Source organism: Schistocerca cancellata, chromosome 5, assembly GCF_023864275.1.
Source record: "Schistocerca cancellata isolate TAMUIC-IGC-003103 chromosome 5, iqSchCanc2.1, whole genome shotgun sequence".
Classification (NCBI taxonomy): Eukaryota; Metazoa; Arthropoda; class Insecta; order Orthoptera; family Acrididae; genus Schistocerca; species Schistocerca cancellata.
The window spans coordinates 255,361,145-255,385,151 of record NC_064630.1 but is presented as its reverse complement, the minus strand read 5'-3'; the positions used below and the strand labels follow the sequence as shown (position 1 = coordinate 255,385,151).

The 24,007-nt window shown below is 37.6% G+C and overlaps 1 protein-coding gene across 1 annotated transcript in view; it reads right to left on the bottom strand.

The window, feature by feature from the left end:
- Positions 1–24,007, bottom strand: part of LOC126188249 (pyrroline-5-carboxylate reductase 3) — a 166,243-nt gene that overhangs the window by 66,808 nt on the left and 75,428 nt on the right. The window contains exon 3 of the mRNA XM_049929810.1: positions 5,472–5,651. Within this exon, the coding sequence (XP_049785767.1) occupies positions 5,472–5,651 (180 nt within the window). The remainder of the gene's footprint in view (positions 1–5,471; positions 5,652–24,007) is intronic.

Here is a 24,007-nt window from a genome sequence, read left to right as displayed (position 1 = left end):
TTTTGCATCCTAGATTATCAGTAAAATCTGTCTTTTCATAGTTTAACCCCTTAATGCTGGATGTTGTGAATTTGCATCATACCATTGCTGTTCTAATAACAGGAAGGTTAACTATTTTTGTATGCCAGTACTAGTAGATGCTGATTCTGCCTGAAGCTAGCAATGCTTCTGACAAGTGCTGCATTCTCCTGAGTATTTCAGGTACTTCTAAAGAAATGTGATTCTTTATTTTTATTTTTTATCTAGATATTTATTCAAGCATTAAGGGGTGGAGGAACTCCTAACAACTGTCTTTTAAATGACTAAAGTATACTTTAAGCTATCTACTCTAACATTAGTTCAAGTGCAATAAATATTTTGGTACTTATGTGAACAAAGTTACTGTTTATGCCATTTCACAAAATAATGGTACTGTCATCAGCAGATAAGTTATTTTTGAATTGTGAAATCTGCTTCCCCGTGGAATCCAAGAGACTTTTCACATTGAACCATTGATCAAGAGCATCAAGAAATATTATTCCCCAGCCTGCACATGTGGGGACTTGTTCCAAACCTCCTCTTCTTCTTCACTATTCAGTGCAATCTGGCACACTGATTTCTTTAAATGGAGGCACTGTACTTCGTTTTCAATTGTTTTTTGAAGGGCATTGATCTCTTTTGGAGCTTTTCCACTGATCATTTGCTTATTAGTCATTGCAGAGACAGCTAGCTGTAATGCAGTGTCATAATAATTTTGATATATGTGTGCTTTGGTTCTAATGAGCCTTCACATTTTAACAACCTAAACAGCGGCCCAAAATGCTCAAATAAAAAAAATTGTGAAAGAGGTAATATGCTATATTGGCAAAGTTTCCCCTTATTTTCTGAGCTTCTTTGTGCAACATTGCCAAGTTATATTATTATGCTAAATACACCACACAATTTTATTCCTAAAACTGATTCTGAAATGTAATTAAATACTGTATTGAACAAAAGAAATAATTATTACTTGTCAGAATGAATAGGTAGGGTGAGACTTTTGTAGACTACTAGAAAACAAAGTGTTCCACAAGCTGAAAGAAAAAGCACTGACTGAGACCAGGAAATGATCAATGATTCTAAAATGTGTGCCAGATCTGTTGTTCATTGTTTGCACTGTGCAATGAAAGCATTAACACCTCTATTGGATGATCAGGGAATTTGGTAGTGTCAGATACAATTTCATTCAAAAAGTGGCAAAGTTGCTCTAAGAAGTGCCCCAGTTTATGATACCTTCTTAAATTATATCTGGGAAACAAGACTAGCTCATTCACTAAGTCAGATAATAGTTTCACAGGAGGAGCAAGATCACTGTGGAGCAACTAATGCAGCCCAATGAAAAATATTGGGATGGTAGATAATGGGTAACTATAACCTTGAGTGTTACAATTCCTAGTGACATAGTGACTCTGATTTTGATCTAGACAGCTATTATTTTGGTGAGACAATAAGCTGTTCAGAAACCCAATCTGTTTTTAGGTATGAAACTTCCTGGCAGATTAAAACTGTGTGCCCGGCCGAGACTCAAACTCGGAACCTTATCACAGTTTTAATCTGCCAGGAAGTTTCATATCAGCGCACACTCCGCTGCAGAGTGAAAATCTCATTCTGTCTTTAGGTAGTACTGGTTCTAGAGTACTGGATCACTGACCAAGAGATGGAGAATGAATTTGTAGACCTTAAGGAAGATGGAAAGCAACCATAAAATTTAATGCAGTAAATGTGTAGTATTTAAAACTGCCAGTCTAGTATAATCTTGAGAGAGTGTCACTTACTTTATAAATCCATAGGGGATGTAGCCATGGTGAAGATACTGAGCAAGACCCAGGGGGATCTTTCTAAGGCATTTGATACAGTTGAACACAAGAGTCTATTAAATACATTAGAAGCATTAAGAATAAGAGGGGTAGCTAATGACAGGTTTCGATCATACCTAACAGATAGGGTACAAATCAAACAATGGAAAATCCAGGATGGAATGTAACAATTGTGCCTATTGCGGCTCAGCATCTCTGCTATATGGTGACTAGCGATTGTTAGATAGGTTACAAAGAGTAGAGATAACACATACTTCAACTAGGTCCAAACATTTAGTAAAACACTTATCAGAACCAAAATACATAAATATAGGGGTTCCGAAAGGTAGCATATTAGGACCAATACTGTTCCTGATATACATCAATGACTTTCCCAGAAGTGTTACTCATGGTGAATAAGCTCTCTTTGCTGATGACAGCAATATTATAGTCACTGAGAAAACAAGAGAACTCCTTGCCAAGAAAGCAAATGAAACTCTGAAGGAAGTTTATGATTGGTCAATAAGCAATGAAGTGACATTGAACATAAAGAAAACTAATGCCATGAATTTCAGTTTGAAGAGGAAAAATGGCAATGTTAAATTAAACGTAGATGGCACCTCTATAGGCTGTGTAACAAATGCAAAATTTCTAGGAATGAATATTGATTCTCAGTTGAAGTGGTGTGAACACACAAAGGTACTTGCAAACAGAATGTCATCAGCATGTTATGCCCTTAAAATCCTATAATCAGTGTGTAACATGCAGTGTCTTTTAGTTACATATGTACACTCAATTCTTAGCTATGGCATTCTTTTTTTGGGGAACAAATGCACAAAATATGAACGCAATTTTCAAACTCCAGAAAAGAGCCATAAGAATGATAACTAAAAATTCTAGCTGAGCTCATTGTAAAGATCTATTCCAAACACTGGGGATTTTAACTGCTCCATGTGAATACATTTACCAATCAGTTGTACACATCAAAAATAGCATTGGTAATTACTGCACAAACAGTGCTGTCCATGACCATGCAACGAACATACGACTCAAAACAGCATTTTCTACCAATGAATAAAATTGTACAATAAATTACCAAAAGAGATTAAGGAAATTGCAAAAATACGCTTACTTAAAAATGCAGCTAAAAAGTACCTATTAAGAAATACATTTTATACATTGAAGGATCACTTAGCTGCAACAGAGTAGGGGTTTGATAAAAAAAATGTTATTAAATAAGTAATAATAATAATAATAATAATGATGATTATAAAATATCCAACGTTCCACATAACACCTTCGCTTTATGTTTTTTTTCCTTCTTTTTCAATTTCTAGAAATACTTACCCCCAAGCTTTGCATAGCACCTCTTCCTCTTTCTGAGCTCAACATCTCAGTAATTATGGAGTGATGCTGACTCAGTTTTTCAGGATAGCAAATGGGAAATTGCAGTACAGTACAGAAAATGGCCCAGAGATCACTGGTGTGTGTGTGTGTGTGTGTGTGTGTGTGTGTGTGTGTACTGAGTGAAGTGTTATGAAACATTGTGTGTATAGTGTGTGCAGTGACTGATAGTGAGATATGAGTGAACCATGTGGCTTTACATGATTTAATAAACTATTTGTAAAAAAAAGTGTTTGTATACCAGTAGTAAATCTAATGATTGCCTCTAACTAGAAGTCTGTAAATATATGTGTATACAAATTAGCTTATTTTAAATTGATCTAAATTTGTAAATACTTTGACATGTCCTATATCCTTGTAAAAAGAGATCTATGAATGAATAAAGCTAATACTAGTACTACTAGTACTACTACTACTACTACTACTACTACTACTACTATTACTACATGTTTATACTATTACAATCATGTGTATACTATATTTCATTTTGCACTAACCTATTTACAAGTTTACCTTTTTGTCAAAACTTTTGCACTATTTTGTTGAAAGCATATGTGCAGTGCACGGATAAAAAGAACATGATACTTATAAGGAGCATAAAATGTTGAATATCAGTATATGATGCAGAATGTAAACACAACAAGTATTAAGAAAATTTGATTAACATTGATTCTTTTCCAATAATAACAGTTATTTTAGCACCTGAGCATTGACTGTGATGTGACCCTTTCCAGTTGTTTGATTTTATAATACAGGACTTATATAATTAAGGTATATCATGATGATATGAACTGTAAGTTACCCAGTGAGATGATAGAGAGTGCTGGACCATGATGAAGAGTGTGAAGTAAAGGACTGCCAAAAAAATTATTGTCAAAAGTCAGAAAAAAACTGATAAAAGTATTTTAGTCTGAAGTTTCACTTGTAATTACAAATTTTGTAAATTGAACGTGTACATATCTATATTTTATCAATTAATTGCCTTAATTAATATGATTTACTAGTAATAATAACTCATGGCATTGTAATATTTAAACACAATTTTGTTTTATAAAATATTTTTACACATTGTAAAAAAAGAACAGACCTTGATTCACACCCTTGTAGCACATGACCTGCTCTGCTTCATGCTTGTCCTGAAGGAGTCATGTACATATTTCTGGTGTACAATGCTCTGGGGGGCAGGATGATATGCAGTGTTGGAGGGTGGGTTGACACTTACCGAACTGAGTGATACCTAGTCAACCCAAGTATTGGTGATAGCACTGTCATGTATTTTACTCACCATCTATGTATACCAATTATGATATGAATTCATATGTTCACTGAGGCATGCGTATAAACAAGACTTTTCTGTCATCATTAAACAACTTTCAGCTAATTATATAATCCAGTTAGGTAAATTAGTAGGACAATTTTGTACATGTGGCATAGTAGCTGCAGATGTAAGCATTTGGTATACATATGGTTATGTGAATGTATGTACTTTTCCTAGAGAAAGAGCAAGTGTTCAAAAGCTAATGTGAATATTGTTTTCTGTTGCATGTTTCTATGTGCCACACATCAGTCAGATATAGGTGAGTGGTTGCTGCCTTCCCTTCATTTTATATATTATTTCATCCAGGAATTACTGTTGTTGGAAAAAAAAGAACACTACTGGTTCTGTGCTTACCTTATTTGTATTGGAGAAGCACACTGGTCTACTCCCCAGAGCACACCATCAGTGCTGGACATGGCCCTTGCTAATAATGTAAACTTGTTAACAATTACTAAATCTGCAGGCATGGAATATGAAGAATCTCTAACATGCATTCATTCAAGGCAATTGTCCACACTCAAAATCATTTTGCAATTTTAAAAAAAATCTTTTGGTCAAAATGCCCCAATTTGTCTTCCACGGCTCACAGCATGTGACTACCATGTGAAGGAATACAACAAAGGCACTTGCACTGTTTCTAGGAGCCATACACTGTAGCAGTGTGGATGCTACTAATACACATATTTCTTGAAAGTATAACAATGTGCCATATTATATTCACTGTCAAAACTTTCAGAGTGTGTGTGTGTGTGTGTGTGTGTGTGTGTGTGTGTGTGTGTGTGTGTGTGTGTGTGTGTGTGTGTGTGTGTAAGTGTGTGCATGCATATAATATCATTTCTCATATTTTGTTAGTAGGTTTATATGAGTTTAGTGCATTGCTAATATACTTAATAAATATTGCATTTATTTGACAAATAAATGGTAGCTATTCTTACCATCTCTATTTCTTCTATTGAAATCCCCATGGCTATTGAGAGCAATAAATGTTTTTCAGAAATGACAGGTTTTATGTCTCTGAGAACTAGTGGAACCACCACTGGTTTCACTGCCAAAAATATCACATTGCACTGCTTCATGACAGATGAGTTACAGAACAACACATTTGCACCAAGTTTCTGTGAACAAAATGATTCCTTTTTACATGTATGCTTCCATTAATGTAATGTCATTGAAAAATATATTGTCCAATAATAAAATGATGAGACAGAACTGCTGGTCACTAATTACCTTCAGGATGTGAAATTTTTATTACTGCTGATAGACACATATACAAGTGCACAAAACCATCTTAGATTTAGGGACTATTAGTTTCTTCTGTGGGGAGGTAAGAAGGATATTTAGGGGATTGTTAAAAAGCAGGGGCAGAATTAGCCATCATTTTGCAAAAAGTCATTAAGAATCTGCTACTATACTCTCATTATTCGTTCTTCCACTCACACCTGCAGTATGGAATACTGTTGTGGGGAAATGCATCAAAGTCATGCATCATTAATGGGGCCAAAGTAAGTAACTTTAAACCTTTGTGAGTGCTATTCTTATACCTAGTATTCATTCCAATAACTGAGCCATTGGTTTGAGAAAGGGATAGATTATTTATGATAAATTTTGCTATAGATTAAATATACTGGTAAGGTGTAGTTGGTATCCTTGTTTCCTTGTACACTCCTCTGCAGCACTTCTTGAGTTCACACCACAAATAATTTGTATTAAACATTTTGGACTCAGAAAACTTTAGCTTTGTTTGACAAATTACCCTAAAAATTGATCCCATATGACAGAATGTAATGAAAGTAAGTGAACTATGCTAGCTTTTTTATTATTATATAATCTAGGTATAAAAAATACACACTGTAAATAAAGATTTGTTCAGGTGGTTCAGCAGTTCATTGGTATGTGGCTCTAAATTAAATTTATTATAAAATTGTAATCTCAAGAATTTAATACTGTCAACCTCTTCTATTCATCATATTTTACTGTATACTGGAGAGGGAGGTTCTTATTAGTTCTGAAATGTATATAGTGTGTTTTTCAAAGTTTAGTGACGAATAATTGCCAAGAAATCATTTTTTAATATTCATGGAAATTTCATTAACTAAACTTTTTGAAACTATACTTAATTTGCCACTTATCGCAGTGTTTGTATCATTTTTAAGCAAAATGAACTCAGCATCTTACAATGCACTGAGGAATGGTCATTAATATACATAACTGAAGGAAAGAGACCCTACAATAGAAGCCTGTGGGACATCACATGTAATTAGTTTCTATTTGCATTATGAGTGATATATATTAATACAGGACTCTTTCCTACTGACACTCTTTGTTTTCTGTATGAAGTCAAGTGTCTAGAATATTACCAGTAGCCATTATTTACTGTCTAATGAATTAAGTACATTCTTGCTCTTCTATATTGAAATACTTAAGAAAACCAAACTGTGGCTTTGATATTTCTGTTGTTGAGTACTACCTGTCAGAAATTTAGTTAGCAAATCAGCCTAGTGGCTGCTCTAGCACTTGAGGGTTAGGCAATCCCTTCAACACCCCTTGTGTGGGTCCACCTGCCTACAGGTACTAGAGCAGCTGCCAGGCTGAACTGGTGTCGACTTTCCTGAAAGGTACACTTGCAATGTGCTCAATAAAGTTGTGTGGATAGCACCAAGTGTGTCACTGAACTGTTTTATTCATGTGCATGTTAATGCTGCATGCCCCAGAAGAGTGGGAAACAGGAGGGTTGAAAAAGCATAATTAAAGTTTACTGCTTTGGATCACATTCAGGTTTTGTTGAAGGGTTTTGAACAGTCCCTAGTGGTTCCAACCTGTAAAATTGTGGTTGTGCTGCATTCTGAAGGGGTGTGACCACACTCAATGGGGATGCCATACCACAGTGTCCTTAGAGAAGGGCTGAAACTTCTGAGGGTGTCAGAAGCGTCAAAGGTTGTCAAGAACATCTTCATCTTCATGTTGTTCATCAGACTGCAAACTGTTGTTTTCAACCATGAAATGTGCAGGAATCGGTGCCCCAAGGAAAGGAGTGGTTTCATTGATGCTCTTTATGCCATCCCCTGAGGCCTTTTCTTGTCAATTCTGAGCAGTGATGTGTCTGAAATGTTTTTCTTGGCCACCCATTAGGAAATGACATGATTTCAATGCTGGGTGTTACAGCTCTAACTGCCATCACAGAGATATCAAAAGAAAGGGTCGAATGCAGATAAGAAGGGCTGTCATGACCTCATCATGTGACACATCCACTGTTGTATTGAGCAGAATTGTGTTGAAATTTGGTGTCTATGTGACATCATTAATCCACCTTACAGCTCATGTGAACTTCTGAGGTCTGATCTTTTTCTCAAATGTGTTAATAACTTGCTGTCTGAATTGTCGCCAAGCCTGAGGATGACATTGCAGAACCATTACAGAGGAGGGTTGTAGGCATCTTATAGCCAAATTTTAAACTGAGGCATCAGAATAGGTGACAAATATGGGGTTTAAAAAAATTCTGTTGCTAAGTGTGTTGAGTCAGGCAACAGCCACTGGCTGAGCAACAGCAGTAACAGGTAAGTAACAGATTTAGTGATTTTTATGAGCTCCTAACCAGAAGTGAACTACATAGTTTCACTTGTGTGCTTTGATAGTTTAGTTTCTGAATTTCTGTTTGTCAATTTAATACACTGAGGAGCCAAATAAACTGGTACACCTGCCTGATAACATGCAGGGCCCTCATGAGTAAGCAGATGTCACACAACACAATGTGTCATGGACTTGACTAATGTCTGAAGTAGTGGTGGAAGGAACTGACATCATGAATCCTGCAGAGCTGTCCATGGGAATGGAAATGAGCGTTTGGCATCATTGGCTGGGAGACCCCTTACGGGGCAGGTCCAGCCACCTTGGTGCAGGTCTTACCACATTCGACGCCACATTGAGCAACCTGCACGCCGGATGGGGATGACATGATGATGAAGACAACAGAACACCCAGTCCCTGAGTGGACAAAATCCCTGACCGAGCTGGGAATTGAACCCAGGCCCGTAGGATGGCAACCTGTCATGCTAACCACTCAGCTATCGGTGCGGAAGAGCTGTCCATAAATCCATAAGAGTACAAGGAGGTGGAGATCTCTTGTAGACAGCAAGTTGCAAGGCATCTCAGATATGTTCAATAATGTTCATGTCTGGGGAGTTTGGTGGCAAGCAGAAGTGTTTAAACTCAGAATGGTGTTCCTAGAGCGACTCTGTAGCAATTCTGGTTGTGTGGAGTGTCGCATTGTCGTGCTGGAATTGCTCAAGTCTGTCAAAATGCACGATGGGCGTGAATGGATGCAGGCTGATCAGACAGGATACTTAAATACATGTCATCTGTCAGATTCATATCTAGACATATCAGGGGTCCCATATGATTCCAACTGCACACACCTCACACCTTTACAGAACCTCTACCAGACTGAACAGTCCCCCGCTGACATGCAAGGTCCATGGATTCGTGAGGTTGTCTCCATACCCGTATATGTCCAACTGCTTGATACAATTTGAAATAAGACTTGTTTGACCAAGCAACATGTTTCCTGTCATCAACAGTCCAATGTCAGTGTTGACGGGCTCAGGCAATACATAAAGCTTTGTGTCATGCAGTCATTGAGGGTACAAGAGTGGTCTTCAGCTCCAAAAGCCCATGTTGATGATGTTTCACTGAATGGTTCATACGCTGACACTTGTTGATGGCCCAGCACTCAAATGTGCAGCAATTTGCAGAAGGGTTGCACTTCTGTCATGTTGAACAATTCTCTTCAGTCATCATCTTCTTCCATCTGCAGTGATGTCAGAGATTTTGTGCCTTACCAGTTTCCTGATATTCACAGTACATTTGTGAAATGGTTGTATGGGAAAATCCCCAGTTCATCATTACCTCAGAGATGCTGTGTCCCATTGCTCATGGCCTGACTATAACACCATGTTCAAATTCACTTAAATCTTGATAACATGCCATTGTAGCAGCAGTAAGCAGTCTAACAACTGTGCCAGACACTTGTTGTCTTATGTAGGTATTTCTGACTGCAGTGCCATGTTCAACCTGTTTACAAATCTCTGTAGTTGAATATGCATGCCTATACCAGTTCCTTTGGTACTTCAGTGTACATACTAGACAGAGTTCTTGTGTTTTCATTTGTGTTTGAAAACAACCAATTTTGTGACATTTTACAAGTTCCTAACAAGGTGCTAATTATTTAGTCTCACCTGCATACTTTGATAGTTTAGTTTTTGAATCTTTCCATGTTAATCTAATTTACTAGATACAGTTTTTTCATTTTTGTCAATGAAAATAGTTGAGTTTTGTAGTGCATGTTTGTATGTGTAGTATAGTTTTCTACCATCTTTAGTATGGATAGGGACTGTGTTTGCTATGTGCATATGCAATCTGAGGTGGTGACATTGCACGTTCAGCTCCAGGATGCATTGGCTTCAGTTACACATCTTAAGGCTGCAGTAGATGGCCATTACTGTAGGGACAGTACGTAGGAATCCAATGAACATCCTACATGACCTACAAATCCCCAAGTCAGTCCACACCAGTAGCCAGCCTAGTTACTATTTTCATTGAGGTTGACCCCTCATTCTTTGTCAAATTGGTGGTTACCTTGGGGCATGGCAGGCTGTGAAAGATGTCCTGAGGGGCCAAACATAAGGCCTCCCTGGTAAGTCTGACAAACAGATTCCAGGTGTTATCTGTGGCTGACAATGTCCCACAGCCAGATGCAGTCATTTGTCCTGCTTCAGAGGAACCTCCCAGCCTGCAAGTTTGGGCAATCACAAGGGGTGAAATTATTGGTACTGGGAGCTCCATTGTTAGATGCTTTATGAGGGCCCTTAGAGAAGTGGCTCCAAGGAGGAGAAGAAAGCCAGTATCCACTTTGTGTGCATACTGGGTGGAGTCGTTCCAGATGAGAGACAGGCCTTTCTGGATGCTATAAGGAGCACAGGCTGCAGCCAGTTCACTTAGGTACCAATGATGTGTGATGCTTTGGATCAGAAGAGATTCTCTCTGGTTTCAAGTGGCTATCGGAAGTGATAAAGGCTGCCAGTTGTGCTTGCAAGATGAAAGGAGTGTTCACTATTTGCAGCATAGTTGACAGGCCTAATCGCAGACCTCTGGTACAGAGCTGAGTGGAGGGTCCGAATCAGAGTCTCAGGTGGTTCTGCAACCATGTAGGCTGCAGATTCCTCATCTTGTGCCGTAGGGTGATGGGGTTTTGGATTTCATTAAATACACTGAAGAGCCAAAGAAACTGGTACACCTGCCTAATATTGTCTTGGACCCCCACAAGCATGCAGAAGTGCTGCAACATGACATGGCATGTACTCAACTATCGTCTGAAGTAATGCTGGAGGGAACTGACACCATGAATCCTGCAGGGCTGTCCATAAATCCATAAGACTGCAAGGGGATGGAAATCCCTTCTGAACAGCACGTTGCAGGGCATGCCGGATATGCTCAATACTGTTCATGTCTGGGGACTTTGGAAGCCAGCAGAAGTGCTTAAGCTCAGAAGAGTGTTCCGGGAACCACTCTGTAGCATTTCTGGATGTGCGGGGTGTCACATTGTCCTGCTGGAATTGCCCAAGTGCATTGGAATGCACAATGGACATGAATGGATGCAGATTATCTGATAGGATGCTTATGTATGTTACCTGTGGGAGTCATATTTAGATGTGTCAGGGGTCTCATATCACTCCAATTGCACATGCCCTGCACCATTACAGAGCCTCATCCATTCTGAGCAGTCCCCTGCTGACATGCAGGGTCCATGGATTCATGAGATTGTCTCCATACCCGTACATGTCCATCCACTCAATACAATTTGAAACGAGACTCATATGACCAGGTAACATGTTTCCAGTCATCAACAGTCCAGTGTTGCTGTTGGTGGGCCTAGACAACGTGTAAAGCTTTGTGTCATACAGTCATCAAGGGTACACGAGTAGGCATTTAGCTCCAAAAGCCCATATTGATGATGTTTCATTGAGTGGTTCACACGCTGACAATTTCTGATGGCCCAACACTGAAATCTGCAGCAATTTGTGATAGGGTTGCACTTCAGTCATGTTGAGAGATTCTCTTCAGTTGCTGTGGATCCCATTCTTGCAGGATCTTTTTCCAGCCATAGTGATTTCAGAGATTTGATGTTTTACCAGATTCCTGACATTCACAGTACACTCACGAAATGATTTATGGGAAAATCCCCACTTCATCATTACCTCAGAAATGCTGTGTCTCATCGTTCATGTCCTGACTATAACACCATGTTCCAATCCACTTAAATCTTGATAACCAGTCATTGTAGCAGCAGTAACTGATCTAACAGCTGCACCAGACTCTTGTTGTCTTATATAGGCATTGTCAACTGCAGTGCTGTATCCTGCCTGTTTACAAATCTCTGTATTTGAATACGCATGCCTACCTATACCAGCTTCAGTGTATATCAAGAGCCCATTACATGCAGGAGGCAGCTATATGGGTAGTGGGGGCAGTGCAACATGGACTGGGTGTTTTTTTACTTTAGAAGGTCTCAGGGAAACTCAAAAAGGGCTTCAGGCTCAAAGGGTGCAGGTTGAACACAAGAAGAATGTAAATCTAGGAACTGTCATTATAATGCTTATAAGATATCATAGCTGTGTGGGGAAAGTAAAAGAGATCCAAGCATGAATAAAAAGCACTCATGCTCGAATTGTTACAGGCACTGAAAGCTGGCTAAAGCCAGAGATAATTTCAGCTGAAATTTTTGTGAAGTATCTAATAGTGTTCATAAAGGATAAGCTATATACAGTTGGTAGTGACATGTTTGTTGCTGCAGTTTATCTTGGAGCAATATTATAGTGTACTGTTCCTGTGAGTTAGTAGGGCAGACACCATTCTTTGCAGCCAGAAGATAATAATAATTGGGTTCTTTTACTGACCTTCCAGCTCAGATGATTGCTGAAAGATTCAAAGAAAACTTGAGTCTAATTTCAAACATGTACTCAACTCATACAATTACATATAGCAGGTGGTCAATTTACCCTCTATATGTTGGTGAAAATGCATGTTAAATCTGGAAGTATACATAAAACATCACCCAAAATTGTGCAGAATGCATTATCTGAAAATTATTTTGAACAGTTAGTTCATGAGCCCATTCAAATAATAAACATTTGTGAAAACACTTGGCCTATTAACAACAAGTAATCCTGAGCTACTAACAACATCAAATTGGATACAGGGATCAATGAATTGCAGGGTTGTCGTAGCAAGACTGAATACCATAACTCTCAAATACACCAAAAATAAACAAAAAATATATCTATTCAAAAAAGCAGATAAAAATTCGCTTGACATCTGTCTGAGAGACAATCTCCACTCCTTCCAAATTAATAATGTAAGTGTAGACCAGATGTGGCTTGAACTCAAAGAAATAGTATTGACAACAGTTGAGCCATTTATATCAAATAAATTAATAAATGATAGAGCTGATCTCCCATGATATGCAAAACACTATCAATGAAAATGCTGCTAAAGCAAATTTCCTGGATGCAGCCTTCTGAAATTCCTTCACCAAAGAAGACAAAGTAAATATTCTAGGATCTGAATCCAGAGCAGCTGTCAAAATGAGGAACTCAGAAGAACATACCCTCAGAGTAGTGAAGCAACTTAAATCACTTAATAAAAGCAAGTCTTCTGGTCGAGCTTAAATACCAGTTAGGTTCCTTTCACAGTATGCTAATGCAATAGCTCCATACTTAACAATCATACACAACTGCTTGCTCAACAAAAGATCTGTACCAAAAGACTGGAAAGTTGGACAGGTCACACCACTATTTGAGAAAGGTAATAGGAGTAATCTACTAAATTACAAGCCCATATCATTAACATTGATATAGAGCAGGATTTTGGAACATACATTGTGTTTTAGCATTATGAAGTACCTCAAAGTGAACATCTTTTGACACACAGTCAACAGAGATTTAGAAAATATCATTTTTGTGAAACACAACTAGCTCTTTAATCTCACAAAGTGCTGAATGCTATTGACAAAGGATTTCAAAATGATTCTATGTTTCTAGATTTCCACATGGCTTTTACATCATACCTCACAATCTGCTTGTAATCAAATTGAGTGCTTATGGAATATCATCGCAGTTATGTGACTGAATTCTTGATGTCTTATCAGAGAGGCCACAGTTCATAGTAATTGATGAAGAATCATTGAGTAAAACAGAAATAATTTCTGGCATTCCCCTAGACAGTGTTACAGGCCTTCTGCTGTTCCTTATCTATATAAATAATTTAAGAGACAATCTGAGCAGCCATCTTAGGTTGGTTGCAGATGGTGCTGCAGTTTATTACCTAGTAAATATCAAAACAAAATGCGAAATGATTTAGATAAGATATCTATATGGTACAACAATTGGCAATTGGCCCTATATAATGAAAAGTGTGAGGTCAGCCACATTAATGCTAAAAGGAATCCATTAGACTTCAGTTACATGATAAATTAATCAAATGTAAAGGCTGTAAATTTAACTAAATACCTAGGAATTACAATTACAGACAACTTCAATTGGAAATAACGTATGGAAACTGTTTTGGAGAAGGTAAACCAAAGATGGTGTTTTATCGATAGAACACACAGAAAATGCAACAAATCTACTAAAGAGACTGCCTACACTACACTTATCCATCCTTTGCAGTACTGCTGCATGGTGTGGGGTCCTTGCCAGAAAGGATCAATGGAGTACATCAAGAAAGTTCAAAGACTGGTAGGACATTTTAATTATCAAAAAATAGGAGAGAGAGTGTCATGGACATGACACAGGATCTGATGTAGAAATCATTAAAACAAAGGCTTTTTTCATTGCGGTGGGTTCTTGTCATGTTAATTTCAACTATCAACTTTTTCTTCCAACTGCAAAAATATTTTGTTGATGATGAACTACATAGGGAGAAATGACCATCATAATAAAATAAGGGAAATCAGAGCTTACACAGAAAGTTATGGGCATTCATTTTTCCGCACACTGTTCAAGAGTGGAATAATACAGAATTAGTTTGAAGGTGGTTTGATAAACCCTCTGCCAGGCACTTGAGTGTAATTTGGAGATTTAATAATATTTTGCAGGATATCTTATACCCACCAGTCCACTTACAGGTAACTGTAGAGCTATTAAGGAGAAATGAGGAAATGTAATATTTAAATCCCTAGACTTAAGTTCTTCACACAGAAGCCTGTGGAACTTAAATTAGCACAAATACTATGGTAGTTATAGTGTTGGCAGTATACAGGGAAAATGTATCCTTCTCTAAACCAGATGCAACAACTTCTGAGCCAACTATATTCCAAAACCAAGGTTTTAATTTCCATGGGTAATTTCAGTAGAAATTTATTAACTAAAAATAATAGAAGGAGAGAATTAGAATACATGATGAAATTATTCAATCTAATTGCAGTAGTTAAGTCTTCCACTACAATAACATGTAACTCATGGAGCCTATTTGACAAAACACTCATTGACAGGAGAAGGAGCAACTATATTAATGTAAGTCAGATTCTCAATAGATTCTCAGATCCTGATGATCAACTGCTTACAGTAAATGACATTAGCCTTTGTGATGAAGTTAATCACTTATTTAAATATTTAAGGTCAGTCAATAATGATATGCTAGAAACCTTCAGTCTTCACTTGGAGGAGTTATACTGGTAATGAATGTCATTGAAAAAGTTAAGCTGTTTTCTAACAATTTTGTGTCATTATCTGAAGCTGTATTTAGAAGAATTGTTAAGTAACAATTCTCAGGCTACAGAGGGAAACACTAGATTACTGGAGGAAGTTACATGAATTACTAAGGGTATATTATACGCCCATAAAAAAAGACTATTCTAGATTGTACTATAATATTTTAAAAAGAGGCATTAAAAATCCAAAAGTAAGCACAACACATTGAATTTTATAGCTCCAAACAAAGCATAAACTGGCAGAAGTAAAGCTGTGGGGCCGGGGCATGAGTCGTGCTTGGGTAGTTCAGTTGGTAGAGCACTTGCCCACGAAAGGCAAAGGTCCCAAGTTCGAGTCTCGGTCAGGCACACAATTTTAATCTGCCAGGAAGTTTCATATCAGTGCACACTCTGCTGCAGAGTGAAAATCTCATTCTGGAAACATCCCCCATACTGTGGCTTAGCCATGTCTCCGCAATATCCTTTCTTTCAGGAGTGCTAGTTCTGCAAGGTTCACAGGAGAGCTTCTGTAAAGTTTAGAAAGTAGGAGACGAGGTACTGGCAGGAGTAAAGCTGTGGGGATGAGGCATGAGTCATGCTTGGGTAGCTCAGTTGGTAGAGCACTTGCCCGCAAAAGGCAAAGGTCCTGAGTTTGAGTCTCGGTCCGGCACACTGTTTTAATCTGCCAGGAAGTTTCATAAACTATTTTGCAAGTTATGAAAAGGAGAGTGGGAAAAAAGTAGAGTGCACATCTGATATACAAATAAGTTCAGGTGCAGATCCAAGGGTGGGGTGGGAAAGGGGGAGAAGGGTGTCATGGGGATCAAGCCCCCTCCCCCTCTTTCAAAAAAAATGTATCATCAACAGTGACAGTCTCAAAAATGGCAAGGAATTCAACAAATTAGTAGCCATATTTAATATAACATAATTTTCAGTTGCTTGTATGAGTGACTGCCCTCATGGGTGGACTTACACCATAAACAGTAACATTTCTAGCCAAACACACACACACATTCCTGGGTTGGCCATTCCTGCTGTCAATAAACAATCCAATATGGTACATTAGTCAACAGATAGAACCAACAAACAACAGAGAGTGAGGGAAGACAAATTTATGTCCAGGTAGAACTTGCTCCCAATATTCTTTGGATATATTCCAGCCTCTACCTTCCCTTACAGTTTTAACCCTTCACAGCTCCCTCAAGTACTATGTAAGTTATTCCCTAATGCCTCAACACATTTCCTATCGTCCTGACTCTTCTTCTTGTCAATGTTTTCCACATGTTCCCCTCCTCAACTATTCTGCGGAGTTGACCCTATGTAATGAAACGTGTGAGATCATCTGCATGAACGCTAAAAGGAATCCATTACACTTCAGTTACACAATAAATCAATCAAATCTAAAGAAATTTTACAAATTAGAACCACATTTAATACAGGATATTTTTCAGGAATGCCATCTTTACCTCTGCCAGTCTGCTTTTCATGTTTTCCTTGCATGAATTGTCATTTGTAAGTTTTATTTGAAGGTAGCAAAATTCCTTAACTTCATCTACTATGTGCTCCCCAGCGAAATTCCTTAATTTCATCTACTATGTGCTCTCCAGATTTGATGTTAAGTTTATAGCTATCTTATTTCTGCAACTCCTCATTACTTTCATCTTTATTTGGTTCACTCTGAATCCAAGATATGTACTTATTATACTATTCAGTTCTTACCTTCACTTTCACCGAAAGTAACAATCTTATCAGTGAATCTTACCATTGAAATTCTTCCTCCTTGAATTTAATTTCCACTTCTGAACCCTTCTTTTATTTGCACCACTGCTTCTTTGATATACAGATTGGATAATAGGGGCAAAGAACTACATACCTGTATTATAAACTTTGTATCCAGGGACTTCATTCTTGGTCTTTATTCTTATTTTTCTTGCTTGATTTTCATTCATATTGTATATTATGCATTTTTTCATGGCTTTACATGGTCTACACCCATCATCCCGAGAATTACTAACATCTTGAACTATTTTACTTTGTTGAATGTCTTCCAGATCAATTCCCATTTCTTCTTCTATCACATCAGAAGATAATTCCTCTGCTTTACAGAACTCTTCAGTGTACTCTTTCTGCTTATCTGCTCTCTCTTGCTTTTGCATTTGAATTCCTATCGCAATCTTAATGTTGCTTTTAATTTCAAAGAGGGTGTTTTGACTATCCTAGATAGACAAGATTTCTTTGCTGTTACCTTCCTTGTACCTATATTTGTCTGTCCAACCTTTGTAATTCACTTTTTTGTGATATCCATTCCACTTCAACTGAACTGCCTATTGTGATATTCATTATCACAGTGTCCACAACCCTACAGAACTTCAAATGCACCCCATCATTCACCAGTACTTCGATATCCCACTTGTTTTTGGCATTCATTCTTCTTCTCTTAAACTTTAGTCTACTCTTCACTCTCCATCATAACTAAATTGTGGTCTGAGTGTATATATATCTGCTCCTGGGCATACCTTACACTCCACTATCTGATTTCCAAATCTCTGTCTGACAACGATGTAATCCAACTGGAACCTTCCTCTACCTCCAGGTCTTTTGCAAGTATATCTCCTCCTTTTGCGACTTTTGAATAGTTGCAGCTTATTACTAGCTGAAATTTATTGCAGACTTCTATTAATCTTCCTCTTCTCCAATTCCTACCACTGAACTCATGTTCTCCCATAACATCATCTTCAGTTATTTTTACTACATCAACATTCTAATCCCCCATGATTATTATATTATCTTTTCCCTTGACACACTGAGTTGCCCTCATATATTCTCCCTCTTCATCTGCTTGTGACAACAGCATATATAACATATGTCCAAACACTTCTGAGACTGAGTTTTTTCATGGTGTATAAGCAATGTCAGTGCAGTAATTATGGTGGCATCTTAAACTAACAACTGTAAATGACAGATACACTCTTGACCAGTCAGTCAGGAGCACACAGTTTTAAGTACTGGATGCGCAGCCATAGTGTGTCAAAGTTGTTGTTGTGAAGCAAAAAATTAAGTGCTCAAGACCTTCTCTAAACTGTTTGGAAGGAAGGAGACAAAGCAGCCCTGCAGCCAGGCGACTAGCGCGAGTTTTGGTGTTCTCGTAAAGATAAGTTATTTTAGATTATAAAACATATAGATTAGTACTGATTACGTGGTAAATAAGTGTATTAGTGTGCCGTTTAAGTGTACCATTATAGGTTTTGTTTTTCTTTACGTAATATAGCAGAAAACGCGAAAAGACCGTACAGTCGTATTTTGTGTTTACGTTCTGCTGCAGCAAATCTATAGAATTTCGTTTAGTTGTTCCTTGCTCCCTCCAGCAATTTAACTTAGCGTACCTCTTCATTATTTAACTAGCATTTCCGGAAAGTAGCGTAAAGTTTAACTTGTTGTTTCAGAAACTTTGCACTTCTGTTTTAGTTTACACACAGTTGCGTATAGGCCAAATTTGTGTAACCATATTTTCGTGTTTGTGTAATTTAACTGACTTATTCTTAATAAACTATTACGTTTATCATGAGTGAAAAGTGCTTGACTTGCCGTAGAATTGTTAGGTCGGGGCTTTGGTGTGATGGGTGCTGTAGTTTTTTCCATGTGGGTGACTGTAGTGGCGTGGGAATAGGGGAAGTAAATGAGACTCATCAGTGGTTTTGTAGGATTTGTAGTAGAGATAGGAAGATACTGGAACAGGAGGGGAAAATTGCTGCCCTTCAGGCTGAGTTAGACAAGGCCAGGGGAGATCTTGACAGGTTAAGGAGGGAGAAGGGTAAAGAGAGGTGGGAAGTGGCGACAGGCAACAGGAGGAACAGGCCTAGAACTTTGTCTGACAGCTTTATGGTGAATGTGGAAAATAGATTTGACCTGTTGCTTCAGTTAGAAGCTGGTGAGCCTCAAGCAGTTACAGGTGTAGACAGGGCACAACAAACTTTCAGCAGCAAATTGAAAAGTAAGAATGTAGGGAAATCAGTAAAGAGAAAGAAAGTGTTGTTGTTAGGTAGTTCCCATGGAAGAGGTGTTGGCCAACTCTTGCAGGATGAACTAGGATCAGAATACCAGGTCACCAATTTTTTTAAACCTAGTGCTGGTCTGGAGCAGGTGACAGAGGATTTAGGATCACTTTGCAAAGATTTCACTAAGGAAGACACCGTGGTTATTTTGGGTGGGGCAGGTAACAGTATTGACAGAGATCCTGGGTACAGTATAGAGTGTGACCTGGCGAAGATTGCATCAGCATCAAAGCATACTAGTGTTGAGTTTGTTATTGTTCTTGGGCGCCATGACCGACCTCATTTGAACTCTTCTGTCAAGAGAGTTAATTTGGAGCTGGAACGGCTGCTCATGTCGGGTGCGGGGTCACACATTGGTGTGGTTCATGTTGATTCTCTCAGTAGGTGGGATTATACTAGGCATGGACTTCACCTCAACAGGAAGGAGAAAGGTAAATTGGCTGGGGAAATAGCAGGAAAGTTAAAGGGGGGAGGCACTGTCATGAGTGGTAAAATACCAGTGGTTATAGGATTCAGAAAAGACCCTTTTTTAGGGTAGGGAGGACAGAAAGAAAGCAAATTTTAAGAGAGGTTAGAACTGAGACTAACCTTCAGTTTGAGAAAGAAATCAAAAAACATAATTCCAGCTTATTACATCAACATAAACAGCCATTGGTTAAGAATTTTCAACTGTCAGTAGATATTTTAACTCCACCCAATTTTAACTCAGTCAATGTGAAATGTCAGCTATCTTTATTGCATCAAAATATTCGAGGACTGAGAAATAAAATTAATGAATTAACTATCTGTAATGATGAATTAGAGTCTTCAAACCCAGCTGACATAATCTGCCTCTCGGAATATCATGTGACCACTGGTATAGAACTTTTAAGTGTTACAGGGTTTAGGTTAGCATCTCACTTTTGTAGATCAGAAATGGAGAAAGGAGGAGTTGCCACATTCATCAGGAACTGTCATAAATTTAAGAACATAGCCATTCATAAATTTTGCCTAGAACAGCATATGGAAGCATGTGCAACAGAATTAGAATTTCACAAAAAATCTTTCATAATATTAAGTGTATATCGAGCATCTGCAGGTAACTTTAATCTGTTTGTAAACCACCTTGAAGCTGTACTAGCCCATTTAACAACCAAAAACAAAGAAATAGTGGTTGCTGGTGATTTCAATGTAGATTTCCTTAAAGACTCTCCCAATAAGAACTTATCTGAGTTAGTAACACTATCATTCAACTTAATTCCCACAGTAAAGTTCCCCACTAGGATAGCCACTTGCTCACAAACAGCCATTGATAATATCTTTATAGAAAAGTCCAATGAACAAAATTATATTACAAAACCAATAGTCAATGGCCTCTCAGACCATGACATGCAGTTCCTTCCGTTAAATGTTAATACTGAACAGAATATAAAATCTGTTAAATCTGAGCTCAAGAGGGTAATCAGTAAGCCAAAAATTGATTATTTTAGGACACTGCTCAGAGACATTCACTGGACTGATGTTTACAGTGCTCATGGCATGAATGAAAAATATAACATTTTTGCTAATACAGTGCTTACCTTATTTGAACACTGCTTTCCCCCAAAACTTACCAAGGTTAGAGCAAAGTCTACAAAGAAGCCATGGATTACTCGAGGAATAGGGGTATCTTGTAAAACAAAAAGAAAACTGTATCTGTCAATCCGAAACATTTCCAATGTTGATGCTATAGCACATTATAAGAAATACTGCAAAATATTAAAGACTGTAATACGGATGTCAAAGTAAATATATTACAAGGAAAAGATAGTCATATCAGATAACAAAATAAAGACAATATGGGATATAGTGAAGGAGGAGACCGGTAGAACAAGACATGAAGAGGAACAAATAGCATTAAGAGTAAATGATGCATTGGTGACAGATGTGTATAGTGTTGCAGAACTTTTTAACAAACATTTTATAACTGTTACTGAAAAGATGGGGTTGTCAGGTTCGGTAGATGCTGCTATGGATTACCTTAGACCAGACATTTCAAGTAACTTCCATAATATGAATTTGACCCTCACTACCCCAACAGAAATAATGTCCATCATAAAATCTTTAAAATCAAAAACATCTAGTGGGTATGATGAAATATCAACAAAGTTAATTAAAGAATGTGATTCTGAGCTAAGTAACATATTAAGCTATCTGTGTAACCAGTCGTTTATCAGTGGAATATTTCCTGAATGGCTCAAATATGCTGAAGTTAAGCCACTGTTTAAGAAGGGAGATAAAGAAATAGCATCAAATTTCTGTCCAGTTTCACTGTTGCCAGCATTCTCAAAAATTTTCGAAAAAGTAATGTACAGTCGTCTTTATAACCATCTTATCTCAAATAACATACTGTCAAAGTCACAGTTTGGATTTCTAAAAGGTTCTGATATTGAGAAGGCTATCTACACTTACAGTGAAAATGTGCTTAATTTATTAGACAAAAAATTGCAGGCAACTGGTATATTTTGTGATCTGTCAAAGGCATTTGACTGTGTAAATCACAATATCCTTTTAAGTAAACTAGAATATTATAGCGTAACAGGAAATGCTGCAAAATGGTTCAAATCTTATATCTCTGGCAGGAAACAAAGGGTGTTATTAGGAAAGAGACATGTATCAAGCTATCAGGCATCATCCAACTGGGAACTAATTACATGTGGGGTCCCACAAGGTTCCATTTTGGGGCCCTTACTTTTTCTTGTGTATATCAATGACCTTTCATCAGTAACATTACCAGATGCCAAGTTTGTTTTGTTTGCCGATGATACAAACATTGCAATAAATAGCAAATCAAGTGTAGTCTTAGAAAGATCAGACAATAAAATATTTGTGGACATTAATCACTGGTTCCTAGCCAATTCTTTGTCACTAAACTTTGAAAAAACACACTACATGCAGTTCAGAACTTGTAAGGGGTGTCCCAAGAGTATATGTCTAACATACAATGACAAGAAGATAGAAGAAGTGGACAGTGTTAAATTCTTGGGATTACAGCTTGATAATAAATTCAACTGGGAGGAGCACACCACAGAACTACTGAAGCGTCTTAACAAATCTCTGTTTGCAATGCGAATTTTGTCAGACATAGGGGATATAAAAATGAAAAAGCTGGCATACTATGCTTACTTTCATTCCATAATGTCATATGGGATTATTTTTTGGGGTAATTCATCAAGCCAAGCTAAAGTTTTCTGGGCACAAAAACGTGCAGTAAGAATTATATGTGGTGTGAACTCAAGAACATCCTGCAGAAGCCTGTTTAGGGAACTAGGGATACTAACTACAGCTTCCCAATATATTTATTCCTTAATGAAATTTGTCATTAAAAATATATCACTTTTTCAAACCAACAGCTCAATTCCTGGAATCAATACTAGAAATAAGAATAATCTTCACAAGGATTTAAAGTCACTTAGTCTTGTACAAAAAGGTGTGCATTATTCAGGAACACATATTTTCAAAAACTTGCCAGCAGCCATAAAAAGCTTAACAACCAATGAAATTCAGTTTAAGAGAAGCCTAAAGGATTTATTGGTGGCCAACTCCTTCTACTCCATTGATGAATTTCTTAGTAAAACCAACTGATTTGTATATAAGTACAACATAACTTCTGCACAATTTCAGTGCAGTAATGTGTTCACTGAAAATGTGTGTGTGTGTGTGTGTGTGTGTGTGTGTGTGTGTGTGTGTGGTTGCGTGTAAGTATAATCTAACTTCTGCACCATTTCAGTGCAGTAATGTGTTCATTGTAAATAAGTATTACAGTAGTTGTATTACATGTTTATTACCTTATAAATAAATAAAAAACTTTTTTATTTTAAATTCAGTGCATTAGTATTTGTAAAATGACTCTTAGTGTTCATTAAAAAATAACGATCATTCCACTTGGGACCTGTGGAATGGTACATTAGCTTATTTGTTTTAGTTGTAAATATTTGTCATGTATTGTTGTTTTTCTGACATGTTCCACATCCTGGAGGACCTCCTCACTACGGATCAATTGGAATGAAAGTAAATCTAATCTAATCTAATCTAAAGTGTGTGCTACGTTTGTCCAACGCACTCTGACTCTCAAACAAAAACAATGACATGTGAATGCACACTGCAACTTTATTATAATGCAAAACACAGACTGTTATACTATGGGGGAAAAAATAAAAATAAAACTATCACATGTGACAAGACTTGATGATGATGATGATGATGATGATGATGATGATGATGTTGGTTTGTGGGGTGCCCAACTTCGTGGTTATCAATGCCTGTACAAGTTCCAAATCTGTTTGTTTCCAGTCTTGGCACTTTCCAAATGATGATGAGATGATGAGGACCGCACAGACACCCAGACCCCAGGCGGAGAAAATCCCTGACCCAGCTGGCAATCGAATCCAGGGACAAGACTTGATGTTATCAATACCAACCTACTAAAAAACAATAAGGTGTAGAAATTCACAAAAAGGGTCAATGCTTTGATGATACAACCAATATTCAAGCCAATGTGAAATGCAAGCTGGACAGCATCCCAATGGAGTACTCTTCTGAGTGTTTCATGTCATTGTATGAACATTCTGTGTGTTGTACTGAAGTGGGGGAAGACTATATAGAATATCTAAAGCAGTAAAACCACTATCTTCACTTTCTCTGTTTTATTATTAATTTG